Consider the following 27,852-nt stretch of genomic DNA (forward strand, 5'->3'; position numbering starts at 1 on the left):
GGTACTTAAGTGAAGAGCAACCTATGTACTAAAATACAGAAATAATAATGAATGATTAATGTAGTTATTTAATTTTTTTTTTGTATTTTTTCCAAAAAAAAAACACAATCTGCTTATTTATTGCCATTAAGGCGGAACAAAGTTCGCCGGGTCAGCTAGTACGACAATATTTGTACCATCATAAATATTATTTAAAAGGAATGTAGCATAGACGCCGGCTTGTTTTAATTACCGATGCAGAATACGTCCTTGACTTTTATATATTTTAATGACGAATACGTGACGTTTTAGTTGTGTTTCGTCGTTTCGGCGGCCGCCCGCGCAGTGTGCACGCGGCCTTATGTCTTACGACGCTAATCAAAAGCAAAATCGATGCGAAATATAATTTCAGTGCGCGTATGTCTCCAACCGCGTGATCGCTTCGGAAGTTTTTTTTTTGATATGAGATCGTAGAGTGTAATATTAAAATGAAGAAATTCAAGACGTTTTTACCGGAAGGCAGTAAATTAAATCAAATATTATGCGCCATCTTAAGTGAGTTCACTCATTTTATTATCAACTCTATATTTAACTTCTAAAAAGTTTATTATTCAATATACCTTATCATGACATTTATTTTATTATTTGAACGAAATATATAAAACTTAATTTAATGACAGCGCCGCAGATATCTAATATATAAAGTTCTCGTGTCACGGTGTTCGAACTTGAACTCCGAAACGGCTCGACCGATTTTTACCAAATTTTACATGCGTATTCAGTATGTCTGAGAATCAGCTTCTATCTTTTTTCCATACCCTTAAGTGATAAGGGCGGTCCACCCCTAAATTTTATTTTTAATATTTTAGACAATTTTTTTGGTGTTTATTTTATTATGATACAACATACAAAAATACATACAAACCTAAATTTTCCCCCCTCTACGATCAACCCTTATCTTACATTTGTTAATTAAAAACTTTAATTTTTTTTGCAAAGCAACGTTTGCAGGATCAGCTAGTATCATAAAGTATTAATTTAACACACATTAAATACTACTTATTACCTGCATTAAACATTTTAAAGAAGGATGTAATATACACATATTTTAATTATATACAGAACAATTCAGAATAATTGAATTTTAATCGATACGTGAATGTTTTCACATAATATAATAAATATTTATGATTTAAACAATTGTATTTTTAACTATAAAGACACTAAAAAAAAAACTACAATATCGATTAAGAAAATAATCGATACATAAAAAATGTGTTATTAACTGTATTGATTAGAGATATATTTCAATGTAAAGTGTTAACTCTACATAATTTTAGGAGTAGTTTCATCACACCATAGTTGTGGTGATCACGTTAAATAACACTGGCCACTACGACTGCTATATTTTTTTATGATATTCGAACAGCCGATTTGAATTTCGAATCCATCAGTAACCTAGGCTGTCTTAGACAATTTCTAGCTACGTACATCAACACACACTGGTGATGATCTTCGTTTTTAGGTGTTGAGGTATTTCGGATGAGATGATAGTTGGATAGACAGATAATCTGAAATCAAAAATACCGGCGCATTCTTCCTCGTTTATGGCCAAATCTTTCACCACGCAGGCCGTTCGATTGTGGAATCATTTACCGCTGAATATAAGACGTGCTAACTCACTACCTATTTTCAAGAAAATGGTTAAGAACCATTTACTAGACCTGTGATTATCTATCTCTTAATTCATTTCTTTTTTCTTTTATTCTTCTTGCTTCTTTCTGAAGCAAGTGCGATCGAACCAATACTGATCGAAGTCAGTTTGATGTTTTTATTTATTTTGGTATTATATTTATAATATGTATTAAAACTTTTTTTTATTATAAGTATATATGTTTTATACGTATGTATGTATGTCTATGTATGTTTATGTTCATTTGTTTGTGAATATGTATTTTTTGTACACGTAAACTACCCTTTATAAATACTTTTTTCCTTTCCTTACTATGATTGTCGGTAAGAGATTGCCTTGTTTGATAAGACCGCCCATTGTACTTTTCTGTATATTATTGTAAAACTTATAAAATGTATCTTAACGTGTAGAATAAAGAATATTAAATAAATAAATAAATAGTTCATTTCCGAACGCTGCACTTCTGAGTAGCGTCCAGCGAGTGATATATTTATCTACATTTTATTAATTTCTGAACGATCTGTCCCTGGTATATAACATATAATCGTCTATAACTTCGGTCGTAGTAACTCGATTTGAAATATAAACACAACGTTGATATATGTATTTGATTTATTATGTTTTTTTTCTTTGCAGTAAATTTCCCTGTGTTCGTATACGGCGCCAGTATTGGTTGGATGTCTCCAATGACTTTGCTACTGCAGTCAGAGGATTCGCCCAAAGGTGTTCCTCTCACAGATACAGAGGTAAATATTTTTTGTAAAAATTTACACTTTCATTTCTTGCTGAAAACAATTGTTTATGTTTACAATTTGGAACTTATATGATAATATTTTGACCCATTTTTGCCATAGATCCTAGTGATTAGTGTAATTTATGATTAAATTTGATTAATTTATCAAATTGGTGAACGATAAATACCGACCACAAAAAATCACACGACGAATCCTATACGGATGGTCATCGTTCGAGAAATTCCGAAGCATATCCTAGTTCAAAACATAGCATTACCTGTGGATAATAGTCTTTGACCAACGTGTGTTACGGATGATGACATATGGATCCGAAGGTTGTCGTTTACAATGGGCCTTATTAGAAGGCTCTAGATCATCCAGAGAGCAATGGAGAAAGCTATACTAGGAGTTTCGAATAAAGTAAATGACTTAGCTCAAAGAAATGCTTGTCTGAATTAGCTGAAAGGTTCTTGAGGAGCAACCACGAGTCAATTGACGAGGCCTTGGTGGCCCCCACTGTCCCTAAAGGTCGCTGCCATGCAGTAGACGTTTATCGGCTGAAAATTTACTAAATATATTGTAAATAAATTTATAGCGTGCTAAGTCTCAAAACGCGCGAAGTTCAATGCGAACTGTCAAATGAGCGAAGGCTCTATTCATTATATTTTTCTGAAATTTATCAAGATTGTTATCCTCTTCTTCCTAAAGAACCTTCTATGAAAAATGCAGAAACATTAAAAGATTTATGAATAAAATCCATAAAATCGTAAAGAATTCATTTTTCAGTTTGAATATATATAAACAATATTGAATCGCATTTTTAAGTGATCACAGGCTTACAGTTACTTACTTCAAAGTATGCGAAAATATTTTTTCTTTTTTACTATAGTATCGATGTTCCACAGACGTTAGCGTTCGCGCCTTTGTTTTACATTAACGTTTCTTATTTCAAATATTTTTTCTTTTTTACTATAGTATCGATGTTCCACAGACGTTAGCGTTCGCGCCTTTTGTTTTACATTTACGTTTCTTATTTCAAATATTTTTCTTTTTTACTATAGTATCGATGTTCCACAGACGTTAGCGTTCGCGCCTTTTGTTTTACATTTACGTTTCTTATTTCAAATATTTTTCTTTTTTACTATAGTATCGATGTTCCACAGACGTTAGCGTTCGCGCCTTTTGTTTTACATTTACGTTTCTTATTTCAAATATTTTTCTTTTTTACTATAGTATCGATGTTCCACAGACGTTAGCGTTCGCGCCTTTTGTTTTACATTTACGTTTCTTATTTCAAATATTTTTTCTTTTTTACTATAGTATCGATGTTCCACAGACGTTAGCGTTCGCGCCTTTGTTTTACATTTACGTTTCTTATTTCAAATATTTTTTCTTTTTTACTATAGTATCGATGTTCCACAGACGTTAGCGTTCGCGCCTTTGTTTTACATTTACGTTTCTTATTTCAAATATTTTTTCTTTTTTACTATAGCATCGATGTTCCACAGACGTTAGCGTTCGCGCCTTTGTTTTACATTTACGTTTCTTATTTCAAATATTTTTTCTTTTTTACTATAGTATCGATGTTCCACAGACGTTAGCGTTCGCGCCTTTGTTTTACATTTACGTTTCTTATTTCAAATATTTTTTCTTTTTTACTATAGTATCGATGTTCCACAGACGTTAGCGTTCGCGCCTTTTGTTTTACATTTACGTTTCTTATTTCAAATATTTTTCTTTTTTACTATAGTATCGATGTTCCACAGACGTTAGCGTTCGCGCCTTTTGTTTTACATTTACGTTTCTTATTTCAAATATTTTTCTTTTTTACTATAGTTTCGATGTTCCACAGACGTTAGCGTTCGCGCCTTTTGTTTTACATTTACGTTTCTTATTTCAAATATTTTTCTTTTTTACTATAGTATCGATGTTCCACAGACGTTAGCGTTCGCGCCTTTTGTTTTACATTTACGTTTCTTATTTCAAATATTTTTCTTTTTTACTATAGTATCGATGTTCCACAGACGTTAGCGTTCGCGCCTTTTGTTTTACATTTACGTTTCTTATTTCAAATATTTTTTCTTTTTTACTATAGTATCGATGTTCCACAGACGTTAGCGTTCGCGCCTTTGTTTTACATTTACGTTTCTTATTTCAAATATTTTTTCTTTTTTACTATAGTATCGATGTTCCACAGACGTTAGCGTTCGCGCCTTTGTTTTACATTTACGTTTCTTATTTCAAATATTTTTTCTTTTTTACTATAGCATCGATGTTCCACAGACGTTAGCGTTCGCGCCTTTGTTTTACATTTACGTTTCTTATTTCAAATATTTTTTCTTTTTTACTATAGTATCGATGTTCCACAGACGTTAGCGTTGGCGCCTTTTGTTTTACATTAACGTTTCTTATTTCAAATATTTTTTCTTTTTTACTATAGTATCGATGTTCCACAGACGTTAGCGTTCGCGCCTTTGTTTTACATTTACGTTTCTTATTTCAAATATTTTTTCTTTTTTACTATAGTATCGATGTTCCACAGAAGTTAGCGTTCGCGCCTTTGTTTTACATTTACGTTTCTTATTTCAAATATTTTTTCTTTTTTACTATAGTATCGATGTTCCACAGACGTTAGCGTTCGCGCCTTTTGTTTTACATTTACGTTTCTTATTTCAAATATTTTTTCTTTTTTACTATAGTATCGATGTTCCACAGACGTTAGCGTTCGCGCCTTTGTTTTACATTTACGTTTCTTATTTCAAATATTTTTTCTTTTTTACTATAGTATCGATGTTCCACAGACGTTAGCGTTCGCGCCTTTGTTTTACATTTACGTTTCTTATTTCAAATATTTTTTCTTTTTTACTATAGCATCGATGTTCCACAGACGTTAGCGTTCGCGCCTTTGTTTTACATTTACGTTTCTTATTTCAAATATTTTTTCTTTTTTGCTATAGTATCGATGTTCCACAGACGTTAGCGTTCGCGCCTTTGTTTTACATTAACGTTTCTTATTTCAAATATTTTTTCTTTTTTACTATAGTTTCGATGTTCCACAGACGTTAGCGTTCGCGCCTTTTGTTTTACATTTACGTTTCTTATTTCAAATATTTTTCTTTTTTACTATAGTATCGATGTTCCACAGACGTTAGCGTTCGCGCCTTTTGTTTTACATTTACGTTTCTTATTTCAAATATTTTTCTTTTTTACTATAGTATCGATGTTCCACAGACGTTAGCGTTCGCGCCTTTTGTTTTACATTTACGTTTCTTATTTCAAATATTTTTCTTTTTTACTATAGTATCGATGTTCCACAGACGTTAGCGTTCGCGCCTTTTGTTTTACATTTACGTTTCTTATTTCAAATATTTTTTCTTTTTTACTATAGTATCGATGTTCCACAGACGTTAGCGTTCGCGCCTTTGTTTTACATTAACGTTTCTTATTTCAAATATTTTTTCTTTTTTACTATAGTATCGATGTTCCACAGACGTTAGCGTTCGCGCCTTTTGTTTTACATTTACGTTTCTTATTTCAAATATTTTTCTTTTTTACTATAGTATCGATGTTCCACAGACGTTAGCGTTCGCGCCTTTTGTTTTACATTTACGTTTCTTATTTCAAATATTTTTCTTTTTTACTATAGTATCGATGTTCCACAGACGTTAGCGTTCGCGCCTTTTGTTTTACATTTACGTTTCTTATTTCAAATATTTTTCTTTTTTACTATAGTATCGATGTTCCACAGACGTTAGCGTTCGCGCCTTTTGTTTTACATTTACGTTTCTTATTTCAAATATTTTTTCTTTTTTACTATAGTATCGATGTTCCACAGACGTTAGCGTTCGCGCCTTTGTTTTACATTTACGTTTCTTATTTCAAATATTTTTTCTTTTTTACTATAGTATCGATGTTCCACAGACGTTAGCGTTCGCGCCTTTGTTTTACATTTACGTTTCTTATTTCAAATATTTTTTCTTTTTTACTATAGCATCGATGTTCCACAGACGTTAGCGTTCGCGCCTTTGTTTTACATTTACGTTTCTTATTTCAAATATTTTTTCTTTTTTACTATAGTATCGATGTTCCACAGACGTTAGCGTTCGCGCCTTTGTTTTACATTTACGTTTCTTATTTCAAATATTTTTTCTTTTTTACTATAGTATCGATGTTCCACAGACGTTAGCGTTCGCGCCTTTTGTTTTACATTTACGTTTCTTATTTCAAATATTTTTCTTTTTTACTATAGTATCGATGTTCCACAGACGTTAGCGTTCGCGCCTTTTGTTTTACATTTACGTTTCTTATTTCAAATATTTTTCTTTTTTACTATAGTTTCGATGTTCCACAGACGTTAGCGTTCGCGCCTTTTGTTTTACATTTACGTTTCTTATTTCAAATATTTTTCTTTTTTACTATAGTATCGATGTTCCACAGACGTTAGCGTTCGCGCCTTTTGTTTTACATTTACGTTTCTTATTTCAAATATTTTTCTTTTTTACTATAGTATCGATGTTCCACAGACGTTAGCGTTCGCGCCTTTTGTTTTACATTTACGTTTCTTATTTCAAATATTTTTTCTTTTTTACTATAGTATCGATGTTCCACAGACGTTAGCGTTCGCGCCTTTGTTTTACATTTACGTTTCTTATTTCAAATATTTTTTCTTTTTTACTATAGTATCGATGTTCCACAGACGTTAGCGTTCGCGCCTTTGTTTTACATTTACGTTTCTTATTTCAAATATTTTTTCTTTTTTACTATAGCATCGATGTTCCACAGACGTTAGCGTTCGCGCCTTTGTTTTACATTTACGTTTCTTATTTCAAATATTTTTTCTTTTTTACTATAGTATCGATGTTCCACAGACGTTAGCGTTGGCGCCTTTTGTTTTACATTAACGTTTCTTATTTCAAATATTTTTTCTTTTTTACTATAGTATCGATGTTCCACAGACGTTAGCGTTCGCGCCTTTGTTTTACATTTACGTTTCTTATTTCAAATATTTTTTCTTTTTTACTATAGTATCGATGTTCCACAGAAGTTAGCGTTCGCGCCTTTGTTTTACATTTACGTTTCTTATTTCAAATATTTTTTCTTTTTTACTATAGTATCGATGTTCCACAGACGTTAGCGTTCGCGCCTTTTGTTTTACATTTACGTTTCTTATTTCAAATATTTTTTCTTTTTTACTATAGTATCGATGTTCCACAGACGTTAGCGTTCGCGCCTTTGTTTTACATTTACGTTTCTTATTTCAAATATTTTTTCTTTTTTACTATAGTATCGATGTTCCACAGACGTTAGCGTTCGCGCCTTTGTTTTACATTTACGTTTCTTATTTCAAATATTTTTTCTTTTTTACTATAGCATCGATGTTCCACAGACGTTAGCGTTCGCGCCTTTGTTTTACATTTACGTTTCTTATTTCAAATATTTTTTCTTTTTTGCTATAGTATCGATGTTCCACAGACGTTAGCGTTCGCGCCTTTGTTTTACATTAACGTTTCTTATTTCAAATATTTTTTCTTTTTTACTATAGTTTCGATGTTCCACAGACGTTAGCGTTCGCGCCTTTTGTTTTACATTTACGTTTCTTATTTCAAATATTTTTCTTTTTTACTATAGTATCGATGTTCCACAGACGTTAGCGTTCGCGCCTTTTGTTTTACATTTACGTTTCTTATTTCAAATATTTTTCTTTTTTACTATAGTATCGATGTTCCACAGACGTTAGCGTTCGCGCCTTTTGTTTTACATTTACGTTTCTTATTTCAAATATTTTTTCTTTTTTACTATAGTATCGATGTTCCACAGACGTTAGCGTTCGCGCCTTTGTTTTACATTTACGTTTCTTATTTCAAATATTTTTTCTTTTTTACTATAGTATCGATGTTCCACAGACGTTAGCGTTCGCGCCTTTGTTTTACATTTACGTTTCTTATTTCAAATATTTTTTCTTTTTTACTATAGCATCGATGTTCCACAGACGTTAGCGTTCGCGCCTTTGTTTTACATTTACGTTTCTTATTTCAAATATTTTTTCTTTTTTACTATAGTATCGATGTTCCACAGACGTTAGCGTTCGCGCCTTTGTTTTACATTTACGTTTCTTATTTCAAATATTTTTTCTTTTTTACTATAGTATCGATGTTCCACAGACGTTAGCGTTCGCGCCTTTTGTTTTACATTTACGTTTCTTATTTCAAATATTTTTCTTTTTTACTATAGTATCGATGTTCCACAGACGTTAGCGTTCGCGCCTTTTGTTTTACATTTACGTTTCTTATTTCAAATATTTTTTCTTTTTTACTATAGTATCGATGTTCCACAGACGTTAGCGTTCGCGCCTTTGTTTTACATTTACGTTTCTTATTTCAAATATTTTTTCTTTTTTACTATAGTATCGATGTTCCACAGACGTTAGCGTTCGCGCCTTTGTTTTACATTTACGTTTCTTATTTCAAATATTTTTTCTTTTTTACTATAGCATCGATGTTCCACAGACGTTAGCGTTCGCGCCTTTGTTTTACATTTACGTTTCTTATTTCAAATATTTTTTCTTTTTTACTATAGTATCGATGTTCCACAGACGTTAGCGTTCGCGCCTTTGTTTTACATTTACGTTTCTTATTTCAAATATTTTTTCTTTTTTACTATAGCATCGATGTTCCACAGACGTTAGCGTTCGCGCCTTTGTTTTACATTTACGTTTCTTATTTCAAATATTTTTTCTTTTTTACTATAGTATCGATGTTCCACAGACGTTAGCGTTCGCGCCTTTGTTTTACATTTACGTTTCTTATTTCAAATATTTTTTCTTTTTTACTATAGCATCGATGTTCCACAGACGTTAGCGTTCGCGCCTTTGTTTTACATTTACGTTTCTTATTTCAAATATTTTTTCTTTTTTACTATAGCATCGATGTTCCACAGACGTTAGCGTTCGCGCCTTTGTTTTACATTTACGTTTCTTATTTCAAATATTTTTCCTTTTTTACTATAGCATCGATGTTCCACAGACGTTAGCGTTCGCGCCTTTGTTTTACATTTACGTTTCTTATTTCAAATATTTTTTCTTTTTTACTATAGCATCGATGTTCCACAGACGTTAGCGTTCGCGCCTTTGTTTTACATTTACGTTTCTTATTTCAAATATTTTTTCTTTTTTACTATAGCATCGATGTTCCACAGACGTTAGCGTTCGCGCCTTTGTTTTACATTTACGTTTCTTATTTCAAATATTTTTTCTTTTTTACTATAGTATCGATGTTCCACAGACGTTAGCGTTCGCGCCTTTGTTTTACATTTACGTTTCTTATTTCAAATATTTTTTCTTTTTTACTATAGTATCGATGTTCCACAGACGTTAGCGTTCGCGCCTTTTGTTTTACATTTACGTTTCTTATTTCAAATATTTTTCTTTTTTACTATAGTATCGATGTTCCACAGACGTTAGCGTTCGCGCCTTTTGTTTTACATTTACGTTTCTTATTTCAAATATTTTTTCTTTTTTACTATAGTATCGATGTTCCACAGACGTTAGCGTTCGCGCCTTTGTTTTACATTTACGTTTCTTATTTCAAATATTTTTTCTTTTTTACTATAGTATCGATGTTCCACAGACGTTAGCGTTCGCGCCTTTGTTTTACATTTACGTTTCTTATTTCAAATATTTTTTCTTTTTTACTATAGCATCGATGTTCCACAGACGTTAGCGTTCGCGCCTTTGTTTTACATTTACGTTTCTTATTTCAAATATTTTTTCTTTTTTACTATAGTATCGATGTTCCACAGACGTTAGCGTTCGCGCCTTTGTTTTACATTTACGTTTCTTATTTCAAATATTTTTTCTTTTTTACTATAGCATCGATGTTCCACAGACGTTAGCGTTCGCGCCTTTGTTTTACATTTACGTTTCTTATTTCAAATATTTTTTCTTTTTTACTATAGCATCGATGTTCCACAGACGTTAGCGTTCGCGCCTTTGTTTTACATTTACGTTTCTTATTTCAAATATTTTTTCTTTTTTACTATAGTATCGATGTTCCACAGACGTTAGCGTTCGCGCCTTTGTTTTACATTTACGTTTCTTATTTCAAATATTTTTTCTTTTTTACTATAGCATCGATGTTCCACAGACGTTAGCGTTCGCGCCTTTGTTTTACATTTACGTTTCTTATTTCAAATATTTTTTCTTTTTTACTATAGCATCGATGTTCCACAGACGTTAGCGTTCGCGCCTTTGTTTTACATTTACGTTTCTTATTTCAAATATTTTTTCTTTTTTACTATAGCATCGATGTTCCACAGACGTTAGCGTTCGCGCCTTTGTTTTACATTTACGTTTCTTATTTCAAATATTTTTTCTTTTTTACTATAGCATCGATGTTCCACAGACGTTAGCGTTCGCGCCTTTGTTTTACATTTACGTTTCTTATTTCAAATATTTTTTCTTTTTTACTATAGCATCGATGTTCCACAGACGTTAGCGTTCGCGCCTTTGTTTTACATTTACGTTTCTTATTTCAAATATTTTTTCTTTTTTACTATAGCATCGATGTTCCACAGACGTTAGCGTTCGCGCCTTTGTTTTACATTTACGTTTCTTATTTCAAATATTTTTTCTTTTTTACTATAGTATCGATGTTCCACAGACGTTAGCGTTCGCGCCTTTGTTTTACATTTACGTTTCTTATTTCAAATATTTTTTCTTTTTTACTATAGTATCGATGTTCCACAGACGTTAGCGTTCGCGCCTTTGTTTTACATTTACGTTTCTTATTTCAAATATTTTTTTTTATTCACGTTTCCGCATGTTACAGTGTTTAAGATAAAAGCAAGTCCCTTAATCTATCTTAACGGCCCCCTAACAATGGTCTGTTATTAAGATAAAATAAATTTATTGATGTTTTGTATATCTAATGCCTAAGTAAGAAAGGGACTAATATATAGCTACTTTCGCCATGCAACAGTCGCCATGCATGATTACTGCTGCATAGCCGAAGTAGCTATATATTAGTCCCTTTCTTACTTAAGATGGACTTCCGTAAGGTAAAGCCTGAATCTATTAGATATCTAATGCCTAGATATAGTTAATAAACCTTGGTATACCATGCAGTACTGTCATTGGTACAGTTATGTTTTGTGTAACAGATATTAATATATATATATATATATATATATATATATATATATATATATATATATATATATATATATATATATATATATACACTTATGTATATAGCAATACGATTTATTTGGCAAATATTAATAAAAGTATTTTTTTTAATTAATGGAATTTAATTAACTTATAAATAAAAAAAAAACTTGTGTAGCGTACGAATTTAAATAATCATAAATGTTTTCTTATACAGGTTTCTTGGATGGCTGCCGTCGCGTATTTAGTATGTATTCCAGGCGATTTAATCATGGCGTACGCAGGAGATAAATTCGGAAGGAAACTATCTCTACTTTTCATATCAACAATGGGATCTGTAAGCATTTTTAATATATATATTTATTGCCATCATTGCTAAAAATAATGTCATTCTGAGGTCACAACTCCTTAATGTTATATATGGACAACAGTCGTCATAAAAACTAATCACTGACTTCATGATAACTGTAGGTCAACTTTAAAAGATTAAGTCAAATCTAGAAAGTTCGAAGTTGTGTCTAAAGACGAAATCAATTTGAAATCAATAAGTTCGCGAATCAGAATACGAAGGGTAATTATATATAGGTTTTAGCAATTCATTAATATTCCGCAAAGTTTTGATTTTTTTTCTACGTGAGAATTATTAATTAAATTGCTAAAACTAGTTTTTCTTGCTACGCATTTAGTTTTTAAAATAACAAAGTAAGAAAAGGACTAATATATAGCTACTTCCACTGATAAATGCGTGACACGGTGTTCGGCACTGGTCGGTGTAACATTACCCTTGAGAATGCCCCGTGGAGGGGTGAAACACGTGTTGAGTAATTTGGCGGTGGCGGTTGTGTGATTCGCATTGTTTGCCGCACGCGCATTTATCAACGGGCTGGCGGTCAGTGCACTTCATTGCACGACTACTGTTGCATAGCGGAAGTAGCTATATTTTAGTACCTTTCTTACTTAGGATGGACTTCCGCAAAGTAACGCCTGAATCTATTAGATAAAATCACAAAAATAAATTTGTGTGTATATAAAGATATAAGTTCTGATTTATATCTTGATCCGTAGAAGCACCAAGATCAAGGATTTCTCGAAGAATGGCACGTCGGCAAGTGACAGTGGGCTGGCACACCGCCCATGGCCTTTGGAGCTAAAAGGTTCTCAAGCCGGTACATGCAGCATAGATAGGTCCCCCAAAAGGTGGATGATGAGACAGTTAGGGTCATGGGAAGGCGCTGCATGCAGGCAGCCCAAGACCGTGGTAGCGATCTCTGGGGGAGGCCTATGCCTTAATGTGGACGTCCATCAGCTGAAAAGAGAAAGAAAAAAGAGATAACAATACCAAATACAAGCAGTTGTGTAAACGACTTTATAAATGTGCATTAGAACAGAAAATTAGTACGTTTTTATTATGAAACTAATTAACCCAAAAATACGAGTAGAACAAATCGATACCGTGAAAATTCAAGACATAATTTACATTCGATAATGGCTCACGAACATTCATAAATGGAACGCTAATTTTTTTTTAAAACAAATGATAGATAGTCATAATACGTTTTAATTTACTATACCCTATTATGATTCTTAACTTGCCTATTCACACATAAAACGTGTTTTACTAGCCTATTCACACAAAATTAATTAAACGAGTGTTTCACACTTGGAATCTATCGCGCTTCGCCGTTTAGTTTCGAAACGGAGATGTGCTACAGGCATAAAAACAATCGAGTGTTATTCTGCCGTCATAAGAAGAAAGGCCGTAACTAATACCATACTGTAAGCTATACCTACTTATAAAATATCTTGTTGGAATATGAAAAAACTTTCTTATTACGACGGTAAAGATAATAGCTATAGCCGCGAGGGGGGGTCAAGCCTACACTAGTCAGAGACGCCCCTGCAGGGGGGAAATTTCACTGTTAAGATGGACAATTCAAAAATATACACGACATGACTTTAACCCTTTCGCTTTAATGTTAAAGATATATATGTTACATAGGGGGCATGGCACATAAAATATAGGCTCTATAACCTACTGAAGGGTTCAGCCTCCTGAAACCTGTTGAATAGACTGAAGTCCATTTTGTATCATATCACCACTCGTAACTCTTTCTGGAAAGTTTATCACACACTATGTGTCGCCGTCTGTACTGGTATTCTATGGTGTGTATTGGTTCAATTATTCTAGTATCGAACGTATTTCGACCCTGATTGAACCACCATAGTGGCAATTGATAAAAATATAACATAAAAATAAGATATCAGGTCTGGCAAGCAACATCAAGAAATATGCAAATAAGAAAAAGGTAAAACAGTAAAGATAGAAAGAAAGTTAAATTTTAAACTAAGTAAATATAAGAATAAATAAAATAATAGGACTCTGTGTTTGGCACTTATCGGTGTAACATAACTCCTGAAGATGCCCCGTGGAGGGGTGAAACACCTGTTGAGTAATTTGGCGGTGGCGGTTGTGTGATTCGCATTGTTTGCCGCATACGCATTTATCCGCGGGCTAGCGGGCGGTGCATTTTATTGCACGACTACCACTGCATGTGCGGAAGTGGCTAAATATTGGTCCTTTTCTTACTCAGGGTGGACTTCCGCGAGGTAACGCCTGATTCCATTAAATAAAATTAAATGAGATACCAACGGCACCAGGCACTAAATAAATAGAGTGATAGAGGAAAGGTGATGAAAAGAGGAAACTAAAAATGGATAAGTAAATAAAATCATGTGACGTATGTTGGAAGACCAAATGAATAATCTTAAGAAGGCTGAAAGAGGAATAAATAAATAAAAAGAAGGATGTAAAATAATTAATCGAATATTGTAAGTTCTCTTTCCCTAAATGATATAGGGGAAAACGAGAAGCCCCAAACAACAGGGGGCCTTAAAAAACCTGATTGGACCAGCTTTTTGACCAGTTGTCAACTTTTTTTCCATTTGAGCTCATAGTGGAAAAGCAAGTTTACACTCCAAGTTCCGTCTGTATCTATGTGTTGTTTCTACAAATAGTTTACTTCAGCACATCGCTACTAACATCAGGAAGTTTCTAGAACCTCCTGAGCACGGCATTCTGTCCATCAGAATATAAGGAGTCCCCCTTCAAGCAGGAATATAGTTGGAAATTTCCTCTGGACTTGCAGCTCTGTTAAAAGGCAGCACCTATTCAAACAGGAGGAGAAGATAGAATTGGAACTGACCCGAGTGATAGACTAATCCTGTAGATTAATGAGACATAGAAAGAAGACGATCTTGCTTTTCGACGAAGCAAGAGGCGAATCTGTGTTACGATTGCGTAACTTTGCTGAGACATCTGGCAAGAAAAGAACAGGAAGTTGATCCTAAAGTGATTATTTTGGACGCCATGGTGGTGAGCGGACGATAGGGCGGATGAGAAGGATTATTGGTGATGCGTAAAGGCGGCTACAGTAAATAGTCATATTGAAAACCGGGGCCAAGGCTTCAGGCATCTCAAAAGGCACAAACCAGTCTTCAACGCATTCGCACTGACAAACCCCTCAGGGTTGAGAAGAAATACTTTAAGAGACTTAGTAAACACCCGAAGAAAGGAGAGCATAAATAAAAATTCGTAAATAAAAAGGATGTATTTATAACAAGGCTCGGATGTTTTTGCTACTATGTTTCACAGACAACGCTAATGTAAAAAAAATGCTCCACATCTCAAACAAGTCGATGTGTTATAGATTCGGTTTTCTTAGGATTAGTTATGTGAGAATATAGAGAAGAACTGCATGGTAGCATTTTCTTAGTTTAAATGAGATGTTTCTATTAATCCACATTTGCTGAGTCATGGCAAACATACAAACATATACACATTAAAATTTCATAAAGATTTATATACTCTGTTTTATAATGAAATACAAAAAAAAATGTGTTTTATCAATAAAGCAATTTATTTTCTTCGCCCTGATTTGTCTGAGACAGGATCTTTACAATGCGGGTGTGAATTATTTTTCATTTTTATCGCTCTTTTTCCTTTTTTTTCCTAACAAATTCCTTCACTTTCTCTCTTTTTCTCACTTTATTCACGTTCTGATCTTATTTCACACGTCGCCTTTCTTTCCTCGTTTATATTCGCAGCATTTGTTTGTTTTCTTTTCTTATTTTTGCTTATACCTTTTATTTATTAATTAACAAAATCAATTTTTTAATTCACAGGCGAGTTGGATATTGTTATTAGTGTCAATGGAGACCTGGGCTCTGATCTTAGCAAGAGCTCTGGTGGGCATAACCATGGCCGGATGCTATGTGACTTGTCCAATCTACACCAAAGAAATCAGCGACGCCAATATAAGAGGCACCTTGGGATGTTTAGTAAGTACATTATTTAACTAAACTGTAACTTAGATTTCAAACTTATATACTTTACTACTTACGTATTATAGAGAAATTTAGGTGAATATAGGTTCTATATATTAAAAAGATAAAAATTATTTATTCATCATTGGAATCTTTTATCTTCTTTAATCTCTTTTTTTGTTGACTCTACTATGCTTCGCAAAGGTTTTACAGTTACGGAGAAGAAGGAGAAAGAAACTCTACAATAACACGTTTTAATAAAGTTTAACCCAGATTTATGTATATATACATATATATATATATATATATATACACATGTGCGCATTGTGAAATTATGATACGCAGGGGATGCTGCTATCCATCCTCTGAAATCTTATTTTTTGGCAGTGGCAATCCTACATAATTAATACACAAAGTGTTATTTAAATAAGATTGTATCTCAAAAATCCAACTCTCTAGGCTATCACTGATCAGAAAAACAAAATATAATATATGTCTATCTTTCAGGTAATTTTATTTCACACAACGGGTAACTTATTCCTGTACGTTATCGGAGATATTCTTAGCTATCGCACAATCTTATGGGTTTGCCTCGCTCTACCCGTGTTCCACATCGTGATCTTCATGGGGATGCCTGAATCACCGTCCTACCTGGTGAAGAAGGGTAGAGAAGAGGTAATTTATGGGTTGTTTAATTATGTATCTGCAGATTATAAAGTTGAAGGTATAAGATATAAATATAGAGATTGTGATGAAGAAAGTCCGGTATCACCAGTTGAATAAATAAAGGGTGTTTTGATATTCACATAAACACATGCTTAGATTAATTGGTTTTAGGTATAAAAGATTTAAAGAGGTGAATATATCACTTATTTTTAGTAAACGCGTTAAATATTCTATACCTACTTACAGTCATAAGTAAGAAAAGGACCAATATATAGCTACTTCCGCCATGCAGCAGTAGCCGTGCAATAACGTGCACCACCCGCCAGCCCGCTGATAAATGCGCATGCGGCAAACAATGCGAATTACACAACTACCACCGTTGCACGACTACTGCTGCATGGCGGAGGTAGCTATATATTGGTCCTTTTCTCACTTAGGATGGACTTCCGCAAAATAATGCCTGATTGCATAAAATATAAATAAATATGTTTTTTGTGTTGGAATTAGTAGTAAAGATAATATAATCACGTGTTTGTCTGATTGTAGGAAGCAGGGAGAGTGCTCGCGTGGTTGCGCTGCAGAAGAGAAGAAGACGTTAAGGTGCAAGAGGAGTTAGATCTTTTAAAAAAAGAACAAAAGAACGACGAAGAAAGTAGCAAATTCTTGTTGAAGGCTATTGGTAAATATTTGATAAATAATTTATGAAATATTTGCTGTCAGTTATGGTTTACCATATACCGGAATCTTTTGATGAGTTGGCCCGACACATTGTCCTCCTCAAGGCATTTAATGGTCTGTAGCGCTTGGACAGCGATTCAGATAATGCAGAAATGAATGTATAATTGAGTAAAAGTCTTGTATATATAAATACAAATTTTAGCTGTTTACCTATTATAAAAATTTTAAATAATTATACGATGTCGTGCCTCGCGTTTGGGAGAAGAAAGACCCGTATCAAACAGCGGCATTCCCTCTGCCAACTGTCTGCGCTCAAAAAGCGCAAAAAGAATGTTATTAACAGAATGATAATTAACTACAAAAAAATTCAAGCATCAACGGTTTCAGAAATATTAAAGATCGTAATGATAATCTAGGTAAAAAAAAGAGTTTTCAAAATTGGAACCAAATTAAAAATTGTTTATGTTTCTGCTCTAACTTTATAATACACCAATACCTCACTTTGCGTCGTGGTTACGTTCCAAAAAAACACAATGCAAATTGAAACGCCGCAAAGTGAATTAAGGTTTTCTATAGCAAACCATGTAAAGATCGAAGATAGGCTCCAAGGATCCGAAAATACAACTTTTTAAAAAGAAAATTGAACAAAATAAACATTTAAAAAACAAAAATGATACAACTCTGCCAATAAATAAATTGGAAAAATATGTACCTTTTTTGTAACCAGAAACAACACGTCAAAATATATATAAATTTATTATCTAACATTACACATACTACATAATTGGCACTGAACTACAAAATTAGCAAAACAAAGTTAAAATAAAAATATGTTAAATTTGCGTTGATTTTTAGTTAGAAAGGGAATCTACGAGTTTTGATGGCATAGCGCAATTAGAAACAAAAGTGCTGCCATCATGCGCATGCGGCAAACAATGCAAATTGCCACCGTTAAATCACTCAACACGTGTTTCACCCCTCCACGGGGCATCCTCAGGAGTAATTTTACACCGATTAGTGCCAAACACAGAGTAACTTTTCTTACTTAGGATGGACTTCCGCAATAACGCCTGATTCCATTAAATATTTAAAATTATTACTAATTAAGCAGCGACGCAATTTCGAAAAAAACGCAAAACGAAACGACGGAAAGCGATGTATTGGTGCATTTGAAATAAGAAGCTAGAAAAAATTGACTTGTCGCATTCAAATAGAAAAAACTAAATTATGGTTTTATATTTCACAGTGATCACTTTTTATAGAATGATTAAATATAGTTGTAAAATGGTTAAAATTTAATCCTTTGAACCCCGCGTATTTGATCGCTTTAAATCAATAATTGGACGCATTGTTGCTATCTAAATGCAGATTTTTTCTCTTATGGACCTCTTTCTCGCCCTGCCATTATAGACTTTACATTTCAGATGAATTAGTTTTTCAGATTCACTTCACAATATTCTCTATACCTTCCTTTAGTCCTTCTTGTTATTTCTTTCTATATTTACAAATCTTCTTCCAGAGTGAAGATGTTAGGATAGTACGGAAAAAGCCTGTCATTAGTTCTGTTAAAGAATTTCAAGACGGACAAGACTTTAGATATAAATTGTTACGTCACTTAGTTGTACATTGTGATGAATTTTTATTTGATAAAACAATCGTAATAACATAGTTGTAGTATGTCATGTGGAGAAGAATAAGCAACGTGTATTTATGTAATGTGACAAAAATCGTAGTAAAAAAAAACTACTGTCGATGTTGGTCTTTATTGTCGGAACCAAAATCAGAGGCTTTGATGCTTTACGTCCTGCCTTTTACAAGGATCATTCAATGGTTTAATGATGAACATTTGACGGTCACAATGAGGTCATCTTCTAGCAAGGATAAAAGGACTACCACTATCAGGTCACGACGTTCATTTACTCGTAAGATAATTCTGACAAAATCATAAAAAGTTCCACAATGCTAAATATACAAACTAAAGTATTATATAAACATAAAAATATTTAAACAATGTATCCGTCTGTGTGTTTGTTGATTAGATGATAACAAATAGGTTTTACATGTCAATAAAGATTTGACACCGACGAAACGGAATCGAAATGGATATGTTTCATATTTGCACATTCGTGATATCATAAAACCATTAAAGCGATTTATATCTTCTTTACGTATTTAGTTGTCACATGTTTATGATTTATTATCTGTATATAAATCATTTGTTTATATTCAATTTTTCCATAGTGTTTTTTTTATTGTTATTTAATTACGCCCTCTCTGGCGTTGTGACAGCCCTATCCTAGGTCATACCATGGAGGCTCTCGGGCTTAGTAACCTCATGGTGCATCCACCTAAGCCATCTAATAGCCTGACCTCCTAATCCAGTAAGAAAAGCACCAATACTAGATATTAGACCTCCTCCGCAGATGCAGCCTCCATGGGGCATCTTCAGGAATTATGTTACACCGATTAGTGCCAAACACAGAGTTGACCCTGAAGATGCCCCGTGGAGGGGTGAAACTCGTGTTGAGTGGTTTGGCGGCGGCAGTTGTGTGATTCGCATTGTTTGCCGCATACGCATTTGTCGGGGGGCTGGCGGGCGGTGCACTTTGTTGCGCGACTGCTACTGCATGTGCGGAGGTGGCTAGATATTGGTCCTTTTCTTACTTAGAATGGACTTCCGCAAGGTAATGCCTTTTTCCATTAAGTATCATAATCCAGTACAAAAGTAGTATGTAGAGGATCCGAGTCAAGACTCTCCCAGCTGCGATCAGACTTTACTACTTTACAAGAGGTTTTAGATCATCAACTTAAAGCCGTGAAACCTACAAATGCCTTTTGGACAGTAGTAACAATACGGCTCAAAAAAATCGGTTAAATTTTAAATCACCACGCGTCCCACAGAATACATTATATTACGAATCATAGCGAAATAGAATATACTAATAGTTCGTTTCAAACCTGCCCGATCACTTTTATTTTAACTGGTTTAAACAAGTTTATTAGCCATATTAATATATAAAAAGTCTGATTTGCGACTACAAGTGTTTGATATACATCGATCGTTAAAAGATATTTATTTTATAACATATTTAAAAACATCTTTTAAATATTTTTATACAGTATTTAATGGAATCACGCGTTACCTTGCGGAAGTCCATCCTAAGTAAGAAAAGGACCAATAATTAGCCACTTCCGCAAAACTCTGTGTTTGGCACTAATCGGTGTAACATAACTCCTGAAGATGCCTCGTGGAGGGGTGAAACACGTGTTGAGTGATTTAACGGTGGAAGTTGTGTAATTCGCATTGTTTTTGTATCAGCGGGCTAGCGGACGGTGCATTTTGTTGCACGACAACCACTGTATGTGCGGAAGTGGCTAAATATTGGTCCTTTTCTTACTCATATAAAGGAGTTCAATTTCATTTTAGTTTAAGTAAATACAGTAACATTGGTATCGTCAAGCCTTTATGTAAAGCACTAAAGTTGTGAATGTTTAGCAAACACATTTAAATCTTTTACACATATTTCCAATCATTCTATATATAGCAATCAATCTTAATTATTTTAAATTGATTTATTCCTTCTATTTTAATGCAAAAGATTTCTTCTTTTCTATAACAAACTACCAATCGATGCAATAAATTTATGTCTTAATAAATTTAATAAATTTATTAACCACAGACTTTGTCAAAAGACATATTACTCTATTTCAAAGTATGTTCAAGATAAAATTTTTCTGAAATGTACTCGTATTGTTCTAATTTTAAAGCAAGTTTTTTCGTTAATAATACGTATATATAAATTACAAACTCCTCTGAATATCTTGTTAGTTTTCGCAGTAGGTGTCGATTAACGAACTAAACTTAATTTAAGGCTGTCCTTTATATATGATCGTAATGAACTTAAAAAAAATATTTTGACTTCGACTTTGACTTTCAGTATAAAGTCTTCAGGGACAGATAGTAAAGAATAATTTATTTTAATATTTAGCAATCTGAATTTTGCAAACAATTTTTCTTATAATATTATGATTTTTGAAACCTTTGATTTTAAATAGGACATATCAGGGGTAGCCAACCTGCGGCTTGCAAGCCATGTGCGGCTTTTTGAATTAATATTTGTTGATTTTGATACACAAATGTGATATTTTCTGCTAATTTTTGTCTTATATTTTAAATAAATATTATCGTAAAATTCAAACACTGATCAATATTGACTAGCCAGTACCAGGAAAAATTATTAAAAAGCTGTCATCAATTATTCACCAAATTTTAAAGAACACATTTTTTAACAACAGAAGTGTGTTATTAAAAGTACTTTATTTTTAAAGATGAATTTTTATATTCATAGTATGTACCTTTTTAAATAATACATTGTAATGGTTTATATTTTCAATATAAATAGTTTCTGTAAAAAATGAATACCTTCTTAAATTCGTCTCGTAAAAATTACGAAATTTGAAAAATAGCTCAGGATATCAAAAAGGTTGGCGACCCCTGCCCTATATTAATTGACAGCAACGACCAAACACCACCCCTTTAACACTCACCCCTTTAAAGTTTGTGTACCTATATCAATCACGCTGTATATGAAATATAATTCAACTATTAAAAATAATTTCAATTGCGTTAATATACACATGTATATATATAACGGACTGCTATATCTAATCATCCGTATATGTTCCATAGTAGACTATTATAAACAAAAACATGTAAAAAAGTATTAATTGGAATGTCACAGTATTTATATTGTCCCATGACCCATATACAGGGTGTTAGGAACGTACGCATTCAGGCCCATTTGTCGAAGGTCAATAGAGTTTATTAGCTCTCCGAATTCAGTAGCGCACGTGACTTATCAATTTGCGACGCTAATAAGAGATGACAAACCGGTCTTTACGTTCCGGGTTGCTATGATAATTTTTGTTGAATGAAATAACCTTATTGTTTTAAAAGGTTGTCAAATATCTCCCTTCCGCCTTTTTGTCTTTTGAATTTCGCGGCTATGTACAAAGCGCTACAGAGCTCGTATCTGGTGAAGTTGAACTCAAAAGAGGTTTGTGAAAAGTGGCTGTCCGAGTTCTTCGCAAATAAGGAGGGGGGCTTCTACGAGGGAGGTATTATGAAGTTGCCGTCTAGATGGAAACAGATTATCGAACAAAACGGCGCATATTTGAACTAAATCCGATCACTGTAACACTTTTTATAAAGCATTGAATAAAGAGCAAAAAAGCGGAAGGGAGATATTTGACAACCTGTTATTATTACACCAACTACATATATAGATACGTTAAATCGATACATCTGTATTACTCCGATATATTTAATACAATTATTTTCATATATTTTTAGCTCTTTTTTCAAAAGATATAAATATGAAATATGTTTATTCAAAATCGAACTTCTAGCAGTACTCTTATAGATATTCAACTTACTATCTATTTATCCTATTAATCTATTTTATTTTTGACTCTACTCTGCTTCGCAAGTTGTTATAGTTGTGGAGAAGAAGCAGGAAGGAACTACACAACAACACTAATATAGCGTTCACATTCACCAACCAGCTGTTTATATGCTGCTTTCAAAGTCTATTTAAAGAATTAGCTAATATTCGATATTGACAGGTATAAATTCTTCAGCAAGAGAGATAGGTAGAGACGGCTGTTATACCTCTCGCTTCTATCTTCTACAAATTGTATTTCTTCTTTTTACTCAATCTTCTTAATACAATTTTTTTTTCAATTTTCACTTCATTTTCTTTTATAATAATTACACTCATATCTAGATTTTTTTTTGTCTTTTAGCATTCACTATACATTTGAATCATTGATATATTTATTTGAATTAAACACACAATAATACATTAATAAAAATAAAAATTAATTGAATCAACATTGGAACTTTTAACGGAACTCTTATTGACCGTCAACTTTTTTTGAATTTCTTTAATCAGCTTTACCAGGTGTTATAGTTGTGGAGATGAAACAGGAATAATATCCACAACAACACAACTTTTAATATAGTGTAATACAGATTTATAATTATACTCTTTATCAGCCTGAATGAAATCAAAACAATCAAGCGACATCACCGCCAAGGATTCTTGTCATTTAAATATTCGTTAATTGAATAATCTGATTTTTCATCAATTTATTTTTAAAATGCTTTTTGAATTTTATAAACGGTTTATTACAAGTAAATTAGAGATTCTACAGTCAAAACTTTGCAGCCAGTTTTTCACGATGCCTTGCAAATACACAATGTAACACTATTTTGTCGAAAATATTATAATTATTGTAAATGTACAAAATATTATCATAAATATATTATGAGACCACTATAAGAATATTGATCTCTCCAATCTTTTCTTAGTTTAAAATCTAAAAAACTACATTTTATTGTCATTATTGTATTTTTTTGTTGATAACGATGATATGAGATTGAAGCAGGTAGACTAAGAAAGTACCTGTTCAAACTGTCCTTGAAGAGAATTAGGCTATATTTTTCAGAAAATTAAGAAGCCTGCAGGTTGTATTTCGCGCATCGAACCCACAACTTACGATCGCAATTCTTAGTTCTCTACCACTGGCTTACTACTCTTTAGTTCACTTGACAACAATTAGACCATTTAATCCTTGGCATTAACTTAGAAGTTTGTCTAGACGGTTTGACATTTTTAGTTTTATCTACGCATGTTAAACATTATCAGTTTATTTACATATGTATCAAATACGTCGGTACATTTTAAGCTGTGTTCACACTTAGCAAATATAAATATATCGTAATAGTATAACAATGGTCGGATTGATGGTTGTGATGCAAATGTATATATCCTTATGTAAACACACTGGTGTAATACCAAACAAAACATTCGTGTAACAACCTTACACAATTTGATAATGGTAATATATTATTTGTTAATAGATAACGGGATTTTAATGTTTCCATATTTCTAATTACATATAGACACAATATCAGAGGTTGTCCAACGATAGAGGAGTGAGACGTGCAATCGTATGTCGCTGGTTCAATTCCCAGTAAACAATCTTATATAATTCACACTTTTTGCATTTATTATATGGAATTGCCAGTGCTCAAAAAAAAGTTCCCAGAACATGGGCAGCAATATCCTCTGTGTACCATAATACCACACTGCCATCACCAACCCGCCAAGCATGGTGATTATGGTATGTCCTATATCCCCCATAGATATCTTTGTGATTGACCTATGCAATAGGCGTCTATAAGATGGTACGATACAGAATGATTAGTTATAAGTATAAAACCTTTAAAGAGCTGAACATAGCTCATTTGTCAGCAAAAAAGAAATTATTGGATGTGTGCAGTGCAATACTGGTCATCGTGATGATCTTTGAGAGAGACATAAGTCTTGATCAAATTGTTATATCCTTCATAGGCAAAACATTTTACCCTTTATCTTTGAAAGACTTTTAAATTATAATTAACTGGAAGTAATAACACCAAGTTGTTCCACTCGTTTGTTAACACTGTATTAGCAAAACGCTTAGTGTTTTTGGAAGGAATTTCAACCGTGTACGGATGTCGTGAATCCTTGCGTCTTGTTGTCTGATGGAAAGGAGATGGAGGAATTATTTGACCTAATTCCGCTACACGTTCTTAAAACTGTTGTCTGTGGAACATCGATATACTGGCAACTTTTCTCCGATGCTCCAACCTCTGAAGCTTAGAGCTTACCGAAGCATCGTCACCAATCAGCTTCTTGCCTCTTCTCTTGAATATTTAATGGAATCCGGCGTTACCTTGCGGAAGTCCATCATAAGTAACAAAAGGACTAATATTTAGCCACTTCCGCACATGCAGTGGTTGTCGACAACCGCCACAATTAATTCACTCAACACGTGTTTCACGCCTCCACAGGGCATCTTCAGGAGCTATGTTACACCGATTAGTGCCTAGCACTCGGTGTTTCATCAGCGGACTTGCGGGCGGTGCATTTTGTTGCACGACAACCACTGCATGTGCGGAAGTGGCTAAATATTAGTCCTTTTCTTCTCTTGAAGTCCAAGGCTGGTACTTCTAGAGACTTCTAGAGATTTCGATCCATCAGATAGCTACAGCATTCTACACATGATGTGTTAATATGATGATGATTTAAAACTTGTTGTTGCAGTAAAGGACAAGATACTGTTTCGAGCTTTCCGTATAGCAATGGTGGCAACCCTAGCGAGGGAGGTGTGCGGCGCTATTCCAGTACTGAACTTCGCTGGTGAAATCTTCACGTGGTCATCTGAAGGAAGAGATCTCTTTCTCACTCCGAACCAGCAGGCCATGATGCTTGGAGCCGTCCAAGTGTTGGGCTCGGCGCTGGCGTCAAGTGTAGTCGATAGAATCGGAAGGAAGGTAAGCATTTTTTTCCATTTTTAGTCCAAATAACCACTCCAATTATTAGATGCGAATAATTGCCACTAGCCCACTTCTGGTCTTATTTGTTAGCTGACAGTCGTTTAAAGGCTATGAAGAGGCTGTATTTCGTGTAATCAAGAATGAAATGATCAGTTAATTAAAGCAAGTAATAGTCATGTATTTGGACAATGATAGACCAGCGGTAAAGTAGTACTTGTGATCATGGGTCTTGGGTTTGTTTCTCGGGATACAATCTTATATAATTCACACTGTGCATTATTGCCACTGCTCACAAACAAGTTCCTAATCTAGTAGCCTAGTAGTTTAGTAATTAAAACAAGTAGCTTAATTAAAACCTTTCCCTTAATTACAAATATTTGTTCATTATTTAAATACTAATTACTTTCTTTATTTTAAATTTTTACTAAAAAGTTCTCATTAAATTTGTACATTTATTTTTACCAATACGTACTATTTATTCAATTTAATAATCATGATTAAAAATAGATAAAGGTTTGTATATATATAGTAAAATATATACAAAATATTATATATATAGTAAAAAAGTTTTAGTAAAAACTAAAAATTTAATTTGTCCTTTTATTTTTACGAATACTTATTATTTATTCAATTTTATGATAAATATCTAAAATTTATGTTTTATTTTGATGTTCGATTTTAATTTTTATCACAATTTCTTTGTTAATTTTATAATAACATTACAATTGATTCATCAAAAATTAAAATAACTTTGATAATTTAATAATTTTGTAATTACTAATATTAAATAACAATAATTAACCTCGATTATATTGGAGCAATTGAAAATCTTCACACACAAATCACTTATATTTAAGAACAGTAAATAATACTAAGCAAAAGATTTATATAGCGATTAGAGATGCGCGCGCATATTAAATATTTCTCTCACATTCTTTTATAACCTAAAAAAATATAACCTCAAAAAAAATGATACGCATTGTTTGACGTTCACAACGTGAAGAGGCGACGTCATTAAGGTTGTTGAGTAAGGCTGCTGATGGCGCTACCAACTGACCTCATAGGTAACTAATAAAGAAGATGAACATAGACCTTCAGTTCTACAGTTTATGTCCACCGACTGTAACGATAAGGTGATGAAAGAATCTCTTTAATTTAGTTTTATTTTTCAGCCCCTTCTAGCGACCACATCCCTGATCTCGGGTTTGAGTATGTGCTCCCTGGCGTCGTGGTTCGTAGCGAGGAGCTATGGAGCCAACCCCCCCAGCTGGTTGCCGATATTAACTTTATGTTTGTGCATATTCTGTGATTCCGCGGGCTTGCAGCCAGTGTCCATTGTACTGTCCGGAGAAATATTTTCATATAAGGTATATTATTTTTTTAACATTCCAAATTCAAAAATTATTTATTAGACAAATATATCACGAATGAAATGTTTCAGAGCTGAGATAAAAAGCCGATAGATATTCAGCAGGACTATATTTTATAAATAATGTAAAAATAGATATTTAATCAACTTTAAAGTTATAGCTTCTACGACCCCTTCCGATAAAATTCATTTATGCCAACGCTTTTTTCAGTCATCGAATCAGTTGGAATAGTCTTTTTTTGGTATAGCCTTTAGACCTTCTTCGATTCGGTTTTTATATCCTCAATCGTATCAAAAAGGTTTCGCCGGATAGGCTATTTGAGTTTGCTGAACAAAATTGAAAAATTTTCAAAATTTTAGATTTGATATTTGATATAGGTTTCGTAAATTTATATTTGATCTACTCATAAAACAGCTGTAATAATGTTGTGTCCAAATAAAATTTAAAATTAATTATTTATTTTTATCTTCCCAGTATCGTGCGTCGATCATGGGAATTACAATGGGCATGGCGTCATTCGCAGACTTCCTTCAGATGCTCTTCTTCAAGCCCCTCGCCAATTCCATCGGTATCCACGTATCGTTTTATTTCTTTGGCATCATATGTCTTCTCACAGCTGTATACGTTGCTCTGGCGGTCCCGGAGACAAAATCAAGATCTCTGGAAGAAATATACGAGGATTTGAAGACGAAAAAGGAAAGAGAAGCCGAAGGAACTGATAAAAAATTGACGCTTCCTGAATTATACGTTGGTAGTTACAAAGTCACAGATCCTGCTTAGTTATTTGATGTAAAAATGTATGCTTTAATTTTGTTATGTTTTTTATGTAAATAAAAATTAGTTTTTAAATAAATATTTTT

General features: G+C 33.1%; 1 protein-coding gene across 1 annotated transcript; it reads left to right on the top strand.

Moving 5' to 3' along the window:
* The first annotated feature begins 465 nt into the window (after positions 1 to 465).
* LOC137925771 (solute carrier family 2, facilitated glucose transporter member 6-like) lies at positions 466 to 27,772 on the top strand. Its single transcript, XM_068769239.1, has 9 exons — positions 466 to 534; positions 2,309 to 2,418; positions 11,787 to 11,906; positions 15,752 to 15,907; positions 16,400 to 16,567; positions 17,105 to 17,237; positions 25,390 to 25,619; positions 26,795 to 26,989; positions 27,467 to 27,772. Exons 1-9 carry the CDS (start codon positions 468 to 470, stop codon positions 27,770 to 27,772), a joined length of 1,485 nt encoding a protein of 494 aa, XP_068625340.1. The 5' UTR covers positions 466 to 467.
* The last annotated feature ends 80 nt before the right edge of the window (positions 27,773 to 27,852 follow it).

Source organism: Battus philenor, unplaced genomic scaffold (genome assembly GCF_028537555.1).
Source record: "Battus philenor isolate CCGP_79_NKW_IND1 unplaced genomic scaffold, ilBatPhil1.0.hap1 SCAF_27, whole genome shotgun sequence".
NCBI classification, from domain to species: domain Eukaryota; kingdom Metazoa; phylum Arthropoda; class Insecta; order Lepidoptera; family Papilionidae; genus Battus; species Battus philenor.